General features: G+C 33.3%; 1 protein-coding gene across 4 annotated transcripts in view; it reads right to left on the bottom strand.

Annotated features, from left to right (window-relative positions):
- Positions 1-18,742, bottom strand: part of NAPG (NSF attachment protein gamma) — a 47,634-nt gene that overhangs the window by 8,891 nt on the left and 20,001 nt on the right. Inside the window, exons 6-12 of one of the 4 annotated variants that reach the window (XM_031946645.1) lie at positions 16,458-16,567; positions 16,262-16,328; positions 15,304-15,374; positions 7,289-7,367; positions 6,054-6,133; positions 4,830-4,959; positions 3,074-3,243 (exon numbers count right to left, since the gene is read on the bottom strand). In XM_031946645.1, coding sequence (XP_031802505.1) covers positions 3,097-3,243; positions 4,830-4,959; positions 6,054-6,133; positions 7,289-7,367; positions 15,304-15,374; positions 16,262-16,328; positions 16,458-16,567 — 684 coding nt within the window. In that variant the 3' untranslated portion in view covers positions 3,074-3,096. Of the gene's footprint in view, positions 1-469; positions 3,244-4,829; positions 4,960-6,053; positions 6,134-7,288; positions 7,368-15,303; positions 15,375-16,261; positions 16,329-16,457; positions 16,568-18,742 lie in introns of those variants that run through there. The other 3 variants (XM_003760062.4, XM_031946646.1, XM_031946647.1) reach the window with 3 other exon arrangements.

Here is an 18,742-nt window from a genome sequence, read left to right as displayed (position 1 = left end):
TAGGTTTGCTTCCAATGAGCATAAAGGAGCTACTGTCCAATAGAACAACTCTCTACCCATCCCCAGAAAAACTCTGTTCAAATATACTTACCTTTTTCATGAGTCTTCACAGAGAAATCTTCAAGATACATCACATAGATATTCAGTGACCCTAATCAAGTTATAACTAGAGGTTGGAAACCAAAGTCTTATAGTAATATCCTTTCAATCTTTTTTTCTTTTTCCTTTTAAACTGAAAAGGTCACTGAACACCTAAATTTGGAGCTTGATTCATAGATCCAAAGTCAATCTGTTAACCTGTACTTAAAGCAGCTCCCCAAAGTACTGAATTTACTCCTAAGAAGCAAACAATAAAACTGGAAAAATTAACTAGATGATAGTTCTTGAATAATTACTAGGAATAATAATTCATTATTAATAGAATATATTAAATTAATTGAATGAATCAAGTGAAACAAAGAAGAAAATAAATGGCTAAATTAAAGCTTCATGTTTTATTTTCATAATTGTCACATATGGAGTCTCCTTCCAGAGAGGTAATAATCTGCATTACTATAACACTTAATACTCTATTTATACATCACAAAGTTAGGAAAAATACAAGTGAAGCACAGGTTTCATACTATAAGAATACCATACTCTGTATATATACAAATTTAATATATTAAATATATGACAGAGACAGACTTCACTTACAATGAAAAATTATAATGAATTTTAAGCACATCCATGCAGACTTCTTCTTTTGTACAAAAGGGGGAAAAGTAGAACACTGGAAAACATTTTTCCTATTACAACACCTCAATGTTTTCCGCTTTTAACCTGGTTTCCTGATAAAATATTTTAAAGTGTGTAAACTGCATCAGAGGGCAAAAAAAAATGATCAATTTGAAACAATTTTTAAAAAATATTTACTAAACTAGAATAGCCCTATCAAAGAAATATTCACACATGGCTGAACAAGGTAGGTGCTTTAGTTCTGAATATTGGGGGAAAAAAAGTAAAGAGGAGAAGGGAATTCTAAGAATTTGTAGTTACATAAAAAAAAAAAAATTCTAAAACATTTCTATTGAAAACTGAGACTTGATTATGTTCCTCCAACTGGACACATTAACTTATTTATGATTTTTTGAGGTATAATTGGGAAAAGAATATGAAAATGTTCAATGTTGTAAAAAAAAAACAAAACAGTATGTGGTATGTGAATAGTACAATATTGACTGATATGTTGCCTTGAGTACATCCATATTCAGTTGAGAGCAGGTAATAATTTGTCCACAGGAAGATCTATATATGACTCCACACTGTTAGAAGCTTGTGATTAGAACAAAGTGGTATTGCAACACTGGCGCAACAAATCCTTAAGATGTGAACATTTTTATCTTGGAGTACTAATTACCAAATGCAGATGACAGTCCAAAATTAGTCTTGATATGCCTGATGTAATGGGCTTGAAAACAAATGTAAAATATAATAGTGTTTTATAACAAGCTAAAATAAGCATTTTTGCGCACACACACACACACACACACACACACCTACCTACATACATACACACACATATACACATGCAGAGGATTTACATTAGACTCTAGGAAAAAAGAATCAGTTATGTGTATATGTTAAGGATATTTTCATTTATCCACTCATAATGCTTCCAGGGAAGCCTAGAACTATGCATAAATTACAATGCATACATGAAGAGTCTCATGACTAATTCTCAGAAATGGCTTCTAGAACATCTCACTAGAGTTATTTCAGATATCAGGCATAAATAAAGAAATTATAATATGTGTGCATATGTGTGTGTGTGCCTATGGCTTATGTATATTTAGAAAATAAATAGTAAATCAATATGTAAGGTGGTTAGCATCTGCCTGCAGAATGCATGTAACTTGTGTCTGGAGCCCTTTTCCAAATTAGCAGATCACTTGAAAGGACTTCAACACAAAAGGGGTGATTCTAAAATTTATGACCATCAAGCAAAAACACAAAATGTGTATAAGATACATCTAAAATCCCCAAGGAAAGCATCCTAGCTGCCATTTGGGGAAATGACTAGCCACTTATTTGAATCATGGAGCTTTAAACCCATCATTTTTTCAAAAAAGCTTCTTCTCCATCTAGAATTTTGCTGTGAAGACCTTGTCCTCACCAATAGCCAGCTCTTCTTCTTCCACTACAGACTAGCCCAGTAGCTGCATATTTGGCAGGGAGGTAGTTTGTTTAGAAGGAGCTGGGCAGACATTGTTTCATTTTCAGTTTCCTTCTGAGAACACACAATTACGAAAGGATTTTTCATAGGTTCTTATTAACCTTAGTCAATGTTCTTTCTTTGAAATATGTATCTATTCATCTTGTTTAAATCCAGGAAAAGATACATAACTTTGTCAGATGACTTTGCTTAGTGTTTTCAAATTTTGCAAATTGACATATTTCAATAGACTAAAAACAGCTCATAGGCTCAAAACTATGTCTTGTTCCCAAACTTATTTTCTAAAAAGACTGAACCATTTAATGTATCCTATGGCATGAGCATGAGATTTCCTTTAAAATATGTGTGTATTCACATACATATACATACAAACACCCATACACATATATCTATACATGTATGTAGCCTCAAACAGATGTAGAATACACAAGAAAAACAAGTAGACCAGGTACTGACTTTCTATCAGGAGAAGTCACTTTTAGTGCCAATTACTAGTTAATAAAGAAAAAAGTATTTGCCAGATAATACAAAAATCACAAATGGAAAAAATGACATTCAAATGTCCCACCTGCCATTCTAATCCACAATCTTAACTCTAGAATTCAGTTCTCAAAGAAGTCTATTATCACTTTTGAATGAATTCTCTTAAAAGAAAATTGAAGCTGGTACTCTGGACGAACTTTTACCAAGGAAGGGATTCACAGGAAGGGAAGGAGGAGGAATTTTTTTGGTATAGTAGCCCAAAATAAGGAGCTTCTACACTGATGTTCTAATTCAGTACTACAGAAAGGGGTTAAGAATTTAGGTACACTCAACCTCCACAAAATAGCTTATCAGATTTTCCCTCCAACCCCCTACCCTAAGAGTATGCATGATAACAATTAGCAGAGTCCTCCTGAATATTCATCCTCTTCTTCATCAACACCAGCTGTGGCTTCTGCACCTTCACTTTTGGCCTGTGGTGTTGCTGGTGATTTCTTCTTGATTCCTCCTCCAGGAACTACCAAACTTAAGCCCAATTTGGCATACTGTAAATGATAAATAGATCAAAAAAGGTTAAAAAAAAAAAAAACCCTAGAATATTGATATGAAACACAGGCCTAGCAGCAACATCAGTCTCTCCTGAAGACCAAAGTAGAGACTAAGTTCATTACTACAATAGTGAGAAAGATAAAAAGTTTCATTGTTTTTTTTATGAAGATTAAATGGCTAGAGGTATACACAGCTATTTACCAGAATTATCTTTCCATGGAAGAAGCATGAAATTGTAATAAGGTAAAACTTCATTAATTCATTTTTTTTGTCCTCCTTTTTGCTTGCATCTGGCTCTCAAGAATTCAGCCTGACACACACAAGAAATGCTTAACAAACATGTTCATTTGACTTGGAAAATTTTAACTTACTTAAGAATCAAAGCCAAAAATATTTACACTTTCTATAAAAGTATCAATTTTTTTTTAAATTTACTACATTATTTATAGATTCTCCTGACAGACTTGGAAGCAAAAGGCCTAAAATTCTTAGTTATACTTGACCTTCCACCAAACAGGATTTTCAAATTATAGGCACTGCATTTTTATCCCAACGTTTGTAAGACATATATAAATATACTTGTCTTTTAGAAGTCTGTTATTATTTTACACAAAACAGGAAGCAATGCATAGTAGAATCACTGAAAAATATAGTTTATTTTTAAAATGCAGACATGATCTTATAATAAAGATAGGGAAAATAAAAATTTCTTGTTTACTAAATACTAGAGCAATGATTAAAAATGAGTTAAACATTGGCTCTTATGACTAGGCCCAAAAAGCAACAAGAGAAATATATCTAAGGGAAAAATGCAAATTCTTATTCCCCACTTTTCCTTTCTATTCCTTTTCAATTTAATTTTCTTAGGATATGAGACACTAGTGCTTTCAGGATAGACAAATTTTTGCCTTCTCTATGTTTTGTATCATGAAGGGCAGTAGACACGGGCAAAGACAGGTAAAAGGTAAAACTAATCAAATGTTGGCAAGAACTCTTCTGGTTAACTGGAATTCTTTCAGAACTAATGAGTTTTGAAAAACTATGTGCAAAGTTGATCTGACATCATGACAACAAATAAGCCCAGGGTCACAAACACCATGCTCTAAAAGAGATTAAGCAGCAAGCTTGACAGAAATTTAATATATTCTGCCTGTTACTTGCTAGTTCAGGTGAATTTTTACAGGATCCCAGAGTATATTTTCCTGCAGGTGGCAGACATCCATCATGCTCTTAATTAGGTGATATGGGAAGCAACTAATAGGAGGTAAGCGATAGGAGGCATAGGAAATTAAATGAGAAGGTATTAATAAATGCAGCTGGGATCAATGAAGTTATGGACAGACAGAGCAAATGTTTTCCGGCCCAGAGATTATGGAAGCACTCTGCACCACTGCTACAGGATTCAGCCCAAGTGACCCATTTTCAGAGTTGGGAAGGTCTCTCTGCAGAGCAGCCAAATGCAAAACAAGTCCGAAAAGACCAGGGGAAAAAAGATGGCAACAAGGTGCTTGTCCTTCCCTGAGAAGCCTCTTTCATCAGCAAAGAAGGGAAAAAAAAAAAAAAAAAAGCAATGGCCACTTACATCATTATCCATGTACTTAAAAAGCGGAGAATTGCAGACCTCTGACACTTGATCTTGGTCTTGCTGGTCATATCCCTCTAAAAGCTGTTCCAGGGCAGTACAGTCCTCACTTCCATTGAATCCTGGTATGCTAAGAGAACATCATCCGCAGACCTTCAATGTGACTGGTTTGCTTTTGCAGGCCACTCACCCTCTCCCAAAGAACACCAAGAATCTTAAGTCCATCTGCTCTCCACCAATTCTAGTTAAGAGTATATATCTTGCAGGGGATTGTTGTGTTTTTCTCAGTTGCAAGGATAAAAAAAAACTTATAAAATTTTATAACTTGTTAAATAGTATGGGAATTTTGCTTAGTTTTTTTTTTCCTTCACTCTCTCATTCTCCCTTTCCCTGAGCTAAAAATTTAGTATATTTATTGTAGAGTTCTGTTTCTTTGCATATGTACCACACATCCCCAGCGATGGTCTCAATTTTCTCTTTTTCTTCTAGCTCCTAGTAAAGTCTTCTGGATATAGTAGGCACTTAAAAAATGACTGATGAAAACACATATGAATTTTATTCTAATACCTTCCACCCCATCATATGTGAATATGTGAATTTAATATATAAAATGTTTCCATTAGTTGAGAATTTCATTTGAGGGAGAAAGAGACGATGAAACAAAGAAATTTTCAGATCTTATCTTCCTATATGAGATTATACAGAGATGATAATTTAAAAAAATACAACAGGTTCCAAAAGCCCAAATTCAAAAGCTGAAACAATAATCACACGCCTCTATTAGCTATGGGAAATCACTTAAAAAACATCCTGAAATAAAACTTTTCACTGACAACCTAAATGTGCTAAGAGAAAAAGAAAGTCAAGATGTCAAGATAACAAATGAAAATTGTAATGTTCCTGCTAGGTTTCTGGAGGACTTCGGGATCAGCCCAAGTCCTTGGTCTTAGCGGAGGAGTGAAGAAGGCAGGAGAGTCACCAAGAAGATGGTCAAAGAAAGAATGTCTCATTTCCAGTTCTTCTTAGCCCTTATACACCTTAGTACAATTATACCATTACAGCAAACCGAATATGTGTGAACTAGAGAACCATTATATCACCACCCTAAGTACACTAAGTATATATGTGAACTAGAGAACCAGCATCTTATTAATTCCACTGTGTTAACACCTTGTTTCAAGTATACTTCTCCAGAGTTCCAGCCCTCTACAGAAAATGTCTTACCTATAGCTCTCTCTGACACATCTTTCTGCTGCTACATAGTCATTTCTGTGTAGATGAACTAAAACTTGGGCAATTGTTTTCTGAAACAAAAGAGAAAGATTACCTTTCAAAAGTATATAAACATAATAAAAGTAACTTTCCTAGTAAGATAGAAACATTTTAGATTTCACTTGATGCATCTTAGTTTCTTTTTTTCCCTTACTTACACTCTTAAGTATTAGAGTGCCTTCTTCAGGACATTAGAGGAATAACACTTTTTTGGTGATTACATTTTTATTATTTCTTTTTAAGCTCTCTAGGTATAAAGCTCTGACATTTCTTTCTTTCTTTCTTTTCTTTTTTTTTTTTTTAAATAAACCCATCACTAAAACTTCCTGCTCTGGGCAAAAGAATCAATAAGAAAGTAAAAAGAAGGTAAGTTTACTCATGTAAGCACATGCATATAAATCTTACATAGTTACTAAAAAAGCAAAGTGAGATGATCACATTGTTACATGTCAACCAAAATGACATTCAAGTTCTAACTGTGACACATATTGGTTTTTGTATGCCCCGAAGCAAGGGTAATCCAATTTCTCAGTCTTCTAAGCAGTTCTTTAACTATTAAATGCAATCATCTTTTTTTTTCCCATTATACTGTTAAAGAAATGCTTGTCTTATTCCATAAATTAAAAATAAAATTCAAATTTTTCAAAAAGACTCTAAGTGGTCAAGAAGGCGCTGATCTTCCCTGGGAAAGAAATCCCTGCCCCCACTTTTGACCCCCCTTCCCCCAGCTCCCAGAAATTTCCCATAGCAATGAAATCATAAACCCAATACCTATCCTGTATTAGGAAACATTCAGTAATAAGGCATATCAAAATAATACTTTCATTTACTAACGTGTATTTTTTAATAGCTAATTGTCAAATAGCAAAAAGAGAAGTTTAGTGACTAGACCGCTAAATTCAGGAGGATGTGGGATCCAATCCTACTTTTGACACTAGCTAGCTGTAAGACCCTAAGCAAGTCAATTAATCTCTATGTGCCTCAGGTAACACCCTAGGATTTATCTATTAAATCATAAAGAAACTGTAGTCTGCCTTGGTGGAGGGTGGTCCCTATATCAATCAAATAACAAATCCTTTATGTCACATAACAGTCAAATATCCAATAAATACTTTTCCATTTTTTAGGGAACTATAGTAACATGAGAAATTAGACAAAACATAGACAAAATAAATTGCAAATAATACCTTATAACATGTTGGATAATTTTCAATTTCCTTATAGATATTCTTTTCCTTCTGAATGGAAAGTGCAGCCTCATCAAATCTAAATGAAGAAAACAGCAAGAAATTCACATCTGGATTTACTGGGTAGTGAGAGAAAGACTTAACTTGGCAGCATATTTTGTTTCAGGTTTAGGAAGGAAGAAGAGTGGCTCCATTAGCCCTAAAACTTCATCTTTACAAATACCCAGACTCTTCTTAATGCATTGGAAAGGACTAGCAATAAATAAGTGAAGCTCACTTGTCTCTCCCATCTACCACATTGCTGCCAAAGTAATCTTTCCAAGGTACAGGTCTGACCATTCCATTAACCTTCTCAAAAACATTTAGTAGCTCCTCATTGTTTAACAAACAAAAAAACTACTTAGACTGTCATTCACAGTCCTCTATAATCTGTCTCCTAACATTACATTATTTCATTAAACTCTTTGGTATATACTCTATACATAAATTACTTACTGTTTTCTAATCTTCATTATTGACATGTCTTTACAAGAACTATTCCTTAATTCCTGAAAGAGCTTATTCCTTCTTTTCTCATCTCAATCTATGATATCTTTTCCTTCCCTCAAGATCTAGCTCAGGTTCTATTCGGCAATGCAGCTTTCCCTGATTGCCCTAGCTAATAATGCCCTACTCTATTCTCCTTGAATCTTTCAAATTATTGTTTGACTTCTAGAAACCGAATCATTTTCTAATTTTGTCTCATAAGTTTTTGGAAAGAACTCATCCCAATTAGATAAATTATGTATATACATACACACACACACACACACAAACATATCCACACACACGTGTGTGAGTGTGTGTGTCTGTGTGTATGTATGTATATATATTTTCATTCTTGGACACCACCAAACAATGCCTTACAAAGGTGCAAAATAAATGTGAACTACATTGAACTGGAGTGAATTATTTTAAATGAATTTTTATGGATTAGAGATTTTTGCCAATTCATGGGTAGTCACTGAAATGAGCAATCATTTAAATGAAATTTATAACAAGGTTCCCAACTTATACAATACCAATTTAACAAAGTCCTTTATATTTCAAATAATGCAAATGTCCAATAAATGAGCAATCATAGGAATTCCACTTTCTCTACCTTTTCCCCTTTATCACTATAAATTCTATTTGCTGTCACTTGCTTCTTATGGACCCTCTATTCCAAACCTAGACCTAGCTTTATACCATGGCAGGAGTATTTAATAACAGAATAGACAGTAATAAGAGGGAAGGAAAGGTGACAATAATAGGTAGGTAAGAGGAAAGGATTCAGTTAGATTGTACTAGTATACTATTGGTATTGTATATTTTAACAGATCTATATTCTTATCAATGTACATATTATCCCTCAATTACTACTCAATAGTAGTACATATTACACCACAACCAACTCATATCTTCTCAGCTTGTTCAATTCTTAACCAATCCATAAATTCCAATAGGGGAACCTTACTGTACACTACAAGGATACCAATGAAGTATATGGGCTTTCCATTTGTCTCACTATGTTCTTTTAGTACCTGATTAGCCCACCTCTTTGAAGTCGTCTAATTTCTTGATGATAATATACTACAAATTGTTTGTGACACATAATTTTAATTCTTTGGAGACAGTAGCATTCAGTAATTCACAGTCAAACTATAACACTTGAAGAATGCTAGTATTGAAAAGATGGGTCTTTATTTCAAGAAGCAGCTTATAATCATTAAAAGCATCTTACAGGTTCAAACGTAATGTAAACTATTCTCTTTCTCCTAACTCAGTTCTGGGTCTAGTACATTATTTACCTAAATTTCCATCTAAGATATATGCTGATGTTTGTCTGTCTGTGTGTGTATAAAATAGAAACTTTTAAAGTAACTTTTACCCACTTGACTTTTCTCACATTTTGGGTAATCCCATTTTTCATTTACAAGGTTTTGCAAGACTCTGGTCTGATCAGCACAATGTCACATATACATTGGCAAACAATAAATGTGAATATAAAATATAGATGGTTATATATGCTTTTACATATATATGTGCTTGAGTAAATTTGTGTGTATATATGTATGGATATTTAAACCTCATTTGATAGTAATGATCAGAGGTTTCATATGGTTATCTCTGCTGTTGTATCTACCAAGGAACACTGGAACAATTATGATTTTAACATAAATATGGGAGGACCCTAATGGAAGGAAGTCTTTTAAAGTGTCATCTTTCTCGATTGAATCAAATGTCATTTGGAAACAATAATAAATATAGAATGCTTTTGCATTTTCTGTACCTTTCAGTTAATTATGATTATGAGGATAAGATTTTCTGTAAAACTTCATCTATAAAAGCCTGCCTGTTTCCTTGTTGGTTACCTTCTTCAAGGACAGTCTCATATATTGATTCTACAGTGTACACAGATTTTGCAGGAATTGAAAAAATCAATAGTTACTGATCTTTTATCAACTGCATTTTTCCCAGTAATAAAAAGGTCTGTAATTTTTTCCTCAAGCAATTGATCTTCCCTTTCAGAAAGTATGAAAATGGATCCCTCAATATTGCATCATTCCTAGTGGAGACCTTCCCTGTATAAACTTGGTCAAGTTTATTTGTTCTTCCCTTCTTTGTTTACCATTTCTGTGTCTTTATACAGCACATCTGGAACTATAATGTTAAAATCTAAACATCACTATGGTTTCACCAGCACTAATGAAAAAATAATTCATCACAGAAACTGATATAAAAAGGGTCCTCTGTTCTATAAAAACCAACTAGTAATAAAAGTGTATAACAAAAGACACAAAATTTGATAAAACATCTTTGAAAGTCATTGAAGTCTGCAATTCTCATGTATATGCAAGAGAATTTTCTTCTTAGAGGGGGGAGGATGGGGAGGCAATCAATGTTAAGTGATTTGCCCAGGGTTACAGAGCTAATAAGTATTTAAGGCCATATTTGAATTCAGTCCTCTTGGCTCTAGATGTTCTATGCACTGTACCATGATGCCCCTCAAAGAGTAATTTCAACAGTATATGAAGCTGTTTGGATTTCAAAATGGTCAGGAAATATTTCAAGGATTGTAACTGAACTGAACCAACTGAACCAAACTCTACTCATTCAATAAAATTTAACTGGTTTTTCAAAAAGAAAAAAAAATGTTCTTTTCTCATAACTCAAAAAAAAAAAATTACCCATCCAATCAAGACGAAGCAGAGACTATTTCAAATCAAAAGTAGTATATACACAAACACATACACACACACACAAACATTTGACAAATTAGTAAACAGTTTTTATGATTTCAACATGAAAGTTACATTTTAGGAAACTGACATTGGTTGATTAAAAAGAAGCTATTAGGAAGAAAAACATCAAAGAAGGCTGTTAGGAGGAAGAATGCTCAAGGAAAATGTGCAATGTTATTAGTTTCATGTATGCTGTTTTCAGGTAGGATTTCTTGGTCATATCTCTATGCTGTAATCCCATGTATGTTCAATATTGTACTTTTTTTTTTTTCAACCAAAAGTAAAATCAAATAATAATGTCCAGTGCAATTAAACATTTTTGTTAGTTTGGAGAAAAATCATAGCCTCTCATTTCTGTCTATAGGGCACTTCTTCCTGTCCTTTCCTTTAAAACTAATGTCAAAATTTGTATTCTCTTGTTTAACCAGCTAGTTCTGAAGTGCTATAATCCCTCTCTTTTATTTCTGGACATTCCCCTGATTTTCAACATTTTCAATACTTTATCTCTTGGCCATAGTAATTGCTGGGAATTATTAATAATTATTATCTGACATGGCCAAAATCATGAATGGATCTCTTCCATTGACATATAACTGATCTCAATTCCATCAGGAACTTCTGTTAACCTCCAGAGCTAAGAACTTATTCAACTGTACCAAATTACTTCTTCACCACCATCTCTCCATTGGTCATTACTGGTGTTTCTGAGAAACTAGATGATGGAGTAGTTTCACTTTCAAAGACTATCTTAGGGATCTTCTCAGTATTCATCATTAGTTACAATAAGATCAGTATTTAAAGAAGAACTCATTTAAGATTACAAGGCCTTAATGTAAATGAGAGGAAATTTTCAAACAACTAGAGCGGTCCAAAAATAAGCTTGAAGTTGCCTCAAAAGGACAGTAATGTTTTGGTCACCAGAGGCGGTCAAATGAACTAATAAGAGTTTTTTTTTTCCATTTAGAGTACATCACATAGGAAGGAGCCGAGTTAAAATTAATGATTTTAAGGCTACTTCTATCATTCTATAACTACAAGAAGAATAGAATGGTTGTTTTTATGCCTTTCTTTGAAATAATAAATTGTTTTAGATTTTTTTCTTAATTCTATTTTTTTTAGCTAAAGATGCTAAGAACTTGGAGTCAATCATGCTACTAAAATAGGTTTTGCAAATAGTTTCAAAAGATCCGACCCAAACTTTCACCTTCAATGGTAAATTCCTGGTTGTTGTCATTAAATGCTTGGTCTGAAGTTCTAGTCAAAAGGGATTCAAGAGTTTATATTTTTTCTTTCAGTGTTCTTCTAAGTATTGACTTAGGGAGAGGAGAGGGAACTATGGAATTGGAAGAAAGAAAGGAGAATAGTTTGCATTTTGTCCAAGAAGGATCTGGCTGATGGATTTCTCTCTCCCACATTCCCTCCATTGTGGATGAGGGAATACTAGGTATTACTGTGAATAGCATTGGTTGGGGTTAGACTGAAAGATGAAGACCTGTTCCTTTTCCAAACATTCCCTTCTAAAAAACTGCCACTCACTGGGAACTGAGACTATATTAAGCAAACATCTCCTCCAGAAAGCCCTGAGAGTTGAGTTGGGTAATGATACAAGAATGTCCCACCCCAACCCCCAACCAGAAGATTCCGATTTGTCAGAAAGAACTGATTGTGTCTTCTTGGGCCATCAAGGTCATATAACAAAGAAAGAGTGGGGTAAGAACCAAGTTTTTTGATTTATAAACTAGAGTTCCTTCGATGACATCCAATTGTGCTGCATGATGAAAAGACCATCCAGAAAAAAGGTAGTCAGGACAAGCAGTCATTTAAGAAAGTGATTTTTTTCAGCTCTCGAAAAATTTAAGCTCTTCAAAGTTTGCCTAAAAAAAGTAACTGAAAAAACACTCAAAAGAGGCTCTCTAAATTTACATACAAGTTAAATGGCCCTGCAGCTAAAAAATGTTTGAGAATTAGTACATTAGATGTTATTTTTTTTTTTAGGTAAAGATACATTAAAAATTTAATAATAAAATTCAAATTTGAAAGATACTCAAATCAGAATTTCTCTTATACTTACAAGCATATTCAACAGTAAAATTTGAGAATCCCAGGTTCACATTTAAGATTTATCTGTATCTTTCAGAGACTGGGGACAGTCATGCTATCACAGTAAAGCAAGCATTTGAACAAATTCTTAATATTTGTATAAGTTTTAGATGGCATGAAATAGGTTAAAATGAGATAAAGGTAGGTTTCTTTGGGCTACTGATGATTTCCTCCTGTGCTACTACTCACAGAGGAGGTTCTACAGCTCTAAAGAGGTAAGATAAGGTGGGGATGAAAGAGGAGGAGGCAATGATGAGATAATATGTAAAGTGAAGGATGCCTGGAGCTGTCTTAGTCACATAAATGAAATGTATGTGCAATTTTAAATTCTTTGCTTAACTCTCTAGTCTTTTTCAGCATCACATACTTCCTATTCTGAGTCTGCTACTTAACTTACATCCCAAAGTCAAATTCTGGTACAACTTCAGTATATGCTCCAAAAAGACAAGACATTCAAGTGCTACATATCCCTCTGTAACAATATCTTTCCTTGTGCTCCCCAATACCTTTCACTATGCGAGGGCTTTATATTAACACTGTAAAAGTACAATTCATTTAGTTGCTTTATTTAAAAACACAGGATATTTTAAAACATAGTTGTATGTGTCTAGGTTGATTCTCAGAAAACTATGGAAATGAACATACCTGAGTGACAGAATGGCACATTCTTTATAAAGACATGTCTTAATCTGCTCTCAAAAACCAATATTTTCTCTATAAAACCAATTTTTCTCAATTGGCTGTTTTTGGTCTCTTGACCAAGATATTTTTAGGTTTTTTTCTCTATCAGTTCAAACATAGAACAGAATTATGTCCTATTAAAATGAATAGAAAATAGCCAGATTTCATTGTGACATATGTGTACATATATGTGTATAAATACAAGTATGTATGTGTATATATGTGCATATATGTATACTCATACATATATACATATACACATTTATATAAATATTAATTCATTTATTTCCATTATCTATAGTCTCCTAAAGAATGTTCCCTTCGCTTCCTTCAAATCTCACAATCTTATCCTCAAAAGCCTTTCCAAATCTTTCTTAATTTTAGTACCTTCCCTCTAAGACTATTTTCAATTTTTCTTCTCTACCTCTCATGTGTACATAGTTGTTTGCATGTAAACTCTTCCATTAGACTGTGAGCTGAGAAGGAACTGTCTTTTGTTTTTTTCTTTATATCCCCAGAGCTTAACATAGTGCTTTGGATACAGTAGGCTCTTAATAAATGCTTGATGACAAAATGAATGCCTGCTTTATATTAAAACTATTTTAAAAATATTTTTTAGCCACTGAAATTTAACAAAAGACAGAAATTGCATATTGAAAGTCAACCCATCCTTTTCCCCAGTGATGAAAGATGTTTTTAAAAAGGGGGGAGGGAGGGAAAGAAATGCAAAAAGATTTCAACATTCTTGTTTCCAAATATTTGCATCAGAGAAGTTATAGAACATCCAACACAAACACAAAAGGTAAATAGAAAACCCTGAAACGCCAGAATTCCATGAGACCTGGCCATACCCACCCAGCACCTGAAGTCAGTCAGTGCAGCCACTGCCCACTTATAGAGGAAGTTTGCTCTAAATCTCCCTTCCCCTAACAGCAGATACCAACTTAAAAAAAAAAAAAAAAATAAGTAAAAAAGTAAAAAGAACTCTGACCATAGATAGTTTTTATGGTGAAAGAGAAGAACAGATTTCAGACCCTGAGGAGACTAAAAGCAGATTGTCTCCAGATGAAGTCCCAAAGGGTGATATAAATTGGTCCCCATCATACAAGGCTCTCTAGGAGGAATTTTAAAAGATCTTAAAGGAGAGCTAGAAGAAAAATGAGGAAAGGAAATGAGAACTTTATCACAAAAGGATTTGGAAAAGAAAGCACAGAAATTATCTGAAGAAAATTCATTACAAAATAGACTTAGTGAAATGGAAGCATATAACTCCTTTAAAAACAGAATTGACAAAATAGAAAAAGAAAAAAAAAAAACTCCCTGAAAAATAGAATTTGTGAAATGGAAAAAGAAAAAAACTCCTTAAAAAACAGAATTTGTAAAATGGGGAAAAAAACTCACTTAAAAATTCAATTGGACAAATACAAAAAGAAATAAAAATAGCAAATGAAGAAAATAATTCACTAAAAATCAGAACTGAACAAATGGAAATGAATAACTCAATGAGACATCAAGAATCAGTCAAGCAAAACCAAAAAATGAAAAAAAAATGTAAAATACCAAATATTTGCATCTTACTTCATTATTCCCATTTGCCGATATTGTTTTATTGATTCGCTAAGACCATATTCATTTTCTTCATCCAAAATTTTAAAGAATTTTGTGACCAATATCTCTAAAATTCTCAACCCTTAGAAGCAACACAAAAATCACCTAGAAGGTAAATAAAGAAATAATGATTTCAGAAGGCAGATTCACTGACAATTCATCAAAACACTGAAAAATAAGTGGCATTTTTCAGCGCTAACGAATACAGACGACAGAGTTCAGTACAGTGTCCATGTTTATGTCTGAAAATTAATTTCTAATTTATACCTAGAAAATACTATGTTATTTTCAATTATTTAGTAGTTGAAAACATGGCTTATAGAAACTAGAACCATGAATAGAATATGGTATTGGAAGACATACCTACGTCCTCGTACTAAAAGTCGAGAGGCTTTTCCTAGTAATTCAACTGCTTGTCGTAGACGTTCCTCATTCTTAGGGAATACAATAAAAAGATGTTACCTATTTTGATCAGTAAGTCAATTCAACAAATATTTATTAAGTACCTACTATGTATAAAGAACTGGGCTACATATTGTGTTTATAAGAAAAATAATTAAATAACAAAGTCCTATTTTTTTTCATGATACCGTTAAGAAAAAATAAAACAATTAAACCAACCTACCAAAGAAAGTACATTCTCTAAGCAGCATTATTCTATCCTCCAAATCCATTTCACTGATCTCTGACAACATAAGGGAATGGAATTAGAATGTGAATGTGGAAGAGCTTTCAGAAAGATATTCAATATAATTTTGTAAAGGAATTACTTTCTTTTAGTAAAAAGAAGGGTATTTCCCTTTTTCCCATGTTTGCAAATGAAGACAAAAAAAGAATGATATACAGTAAATTCCAAGGATTTCAACAAAAAAACTAAAAAAGTTCACATTAGCAGAATTTTATTGTATATCAGTGGAATGAAGATGGAGACTGTGAGATTGTTCTTGGTGGCCATCCCCTTCCTCCTCAAAACAACAATAACAACTAGCAAAGAACTTTGTACATACAATGGGAGATAAAAATACTTCAACTAGTATTGCAAAAACATGATAAACATTAGTTAGCCAAAATACTAAGGTGACAAAAATAAGAGTTTCTCCAAACTAAGGAATGAGTGGAAGTTATTAGTGAATGATAGAAACAACACCTAGCCCTGCAAACTGCAATGGACAGCCTCTACTATCCAAATCCACAAAAATCATACTAATTCAATGGAAGTTCTTTGATTCATACACCCCTTCTTCAATTAATTTTCAAGGCTAAAAGCCAATGAAATAGCCCAGAAAGCCAAGGTTAATAGCCAAGAAAAGCAAAAACTTACTTCAAACACATTAGCTGTCTGTTGATATAACTGTACAGCCTTCTCAGGGTTCACATTTTCTATAAGTCTAAAACAAACAAAATAAGTTATTCTTTAAGTTATGAATGTGAAGCATTTTTTTCCAGTTATTTAACTGAAACAGAAAAAAATTACGCCTTCCCTTCACTTTTTTCCAGTAATCGATAGAAGGACTTACTTTCCTGCCCGTTCCAAGGCCATGGCTGCTGTGTCAGGTGTCCCATTTTCCAGAAACATCATACTGGCCTTCTCAATCAGTTGAACAGCTTCAGGTAATTTCTGCATCTCCTTTAGTCAAGAGATACACTATGGGTCAGGAAAGGAACTTACAGTTTACTGACTTAATACCTAAAACACAGGAAAGCCAAGTTTAACAAATTTCTTCCATGCGATTTTCACAATAGTATTTAGGTTTCTGTGTATGCACACATACACACAATATACAGATTAGATAAATTCTCGTGTGTACATACACTGACCTAAGCTGCATCTAATCAAATCAAAGTATATTAATTTCTATAAACATACATGGCTAACATAGAAGTTCTACATCTATAATCAATGTAATATGTATGTATAATCTATATCAAATTGCTAACCTCAAAAAGGGGCAGGAGGAATTTTAAAAAATGAATGTTAAATTTTTTTTTCACATATAATTGAGAAAAAAATAAGTTCTATGCACATATACCTCACTATTTTGTAACACCTATCATATATATCCTTTCTTTTTTTATTTCTATCACTATCAATTCACATGTGTATGCATATACCTTATGACCCTGGTACTGGCCTAGCTAGAGCTTCCTACTTAGATCTGTAAGTTCATTCTCTCAAACACATTGGCTGCCCAATTAATATACAGATGTAACCCTGACATATCTCTCAACTTAAAATCTCTTCTACTCCCCACTGATTAAAGTTCAAATTCTTTAGCCTAGCATTCAAGGCTCTTCACACTATACTTTTTCTAAGTCTACCTCATACTCCCTGCTACAATCTATTACACTCTAACAAAGATGAGTTATTTCCCAATCCACATGCATATCCAACATTTTTCCAATTACACGTTTTACTCATGCTGTTGTTTTTTTATTGGAATGGCTTCCTTTGTCTTATATGTGGAAATCTACCAAGATCTACTTAACATTACCTTTTCCATGAAATCTTCCCTGATGAAATCATCTTAACTTTCAAAATCCTGACATTGCACTTTGCTGCATATTCTTGTGCAGCATAATTATCTATATATTCCATTATTGGAGCATAAGCTCCTTAAGGCATAAGACTGGGCCTAATCTATCTGTATTATTTCCAATAAATTATCTATGCATATTTATCACTTAATAAATAACTATTGAACTGAAACTTTGTTGGGATTATGCAAGTAGCCATATTAAATTTTTTAAAAGCAAATCGGTTTTCTTAATATTTTGTCCATGAAAATGTGCAAGCTGGCACATTTAAAGTAATTATATTATTATTCTCATATGTAAAGACCTTGAAGTCTCTAGAATTAAACATTTTAAAGCAAAATTTAGAGGAATTATACCTCACATTCAGTTTAGTAAGCATTTAGTAAGTTCTTATTATGGGTCAAACACTGTGATGGAGACACAAGGAAAAAAACTTACCAGTCCCACTACTTACAGTATACTGGAAGATGTCAACATTAAGTACAGACACAAATAATACAACATAGACATTAAATAAATCCAAAGCTTCCTCTGTCAGAAAGGAGGAAGCACAATTGAGTAATGACGACAGAGATCAGAAAAGGCTTTATATAGAAGAGGAAACACTTCAGGAATGAGGGAGAGCCTTGCAAGAGTAGAGGCAAAAATGAAATATATTATATATGAGAAATGGAAAGTAGACTAGTATGCTTAAAAGAAAAGATTACAAGAGGAAAAATGTAAAATTAATTACTAAAGAAAAGTTGAAATCAGGTTATAAATGGCTTTAAGTAACCTAGAGACAATGGGGACTACCTGAGCAGAGGACTGACATGCTTTAGGACTACTAATTTGGCCACTGTGTAGCAAATGAATTAGAGAGGGAAGATAATAAAAGCAGAATGTGTAATTGCATTGAAGGCTTAAATAATGAATGGAAACAAGGGATTGCAATAGGAGAAATGTTGTGGAGATAGAAATTAAAAGATTTTGCAACTAATTAAATATAAAGAATAAAGGGCAGTAAAAAGTCACAGATCACTCTGAGATAGATAACCTGGATGATAGGAAAGATAGTAGTGAGCTCAACAAAACTCAACAGTGAGAAATCTAGTCAGAGATATCTAGCAGGAAGCTAGTAATGAAGAAAAGCAAGGACTGGACAGGTAGATTTGATAGTCATCTCCATGATAATAACAGCTGAACTCATAGGAACTAATGTGATCACCCAGAGTGTAATGAAAGAAAAGCAGGTTTCAGGACAAAATCCTAAAATATGTCCAAGCAT

Source organism: Sarcophilus harrisii, chromosome 1 (assembly GCF_902635505.1).
Source record: "Sarcophilus harrisii chromosome 1, mSarHar1.11, whole genome shotgun sequence".
NCBI classification, from domain to species: Eukaryota; Metazoa; Chordata; class Mammalia; order Dasyuromorphia; family Dasyuridae; genus Sarcophilus; species Sarcophilus harrisii.
This window is presented reverse-complemented; position numbering and strand designations above follow the sequence as displayed.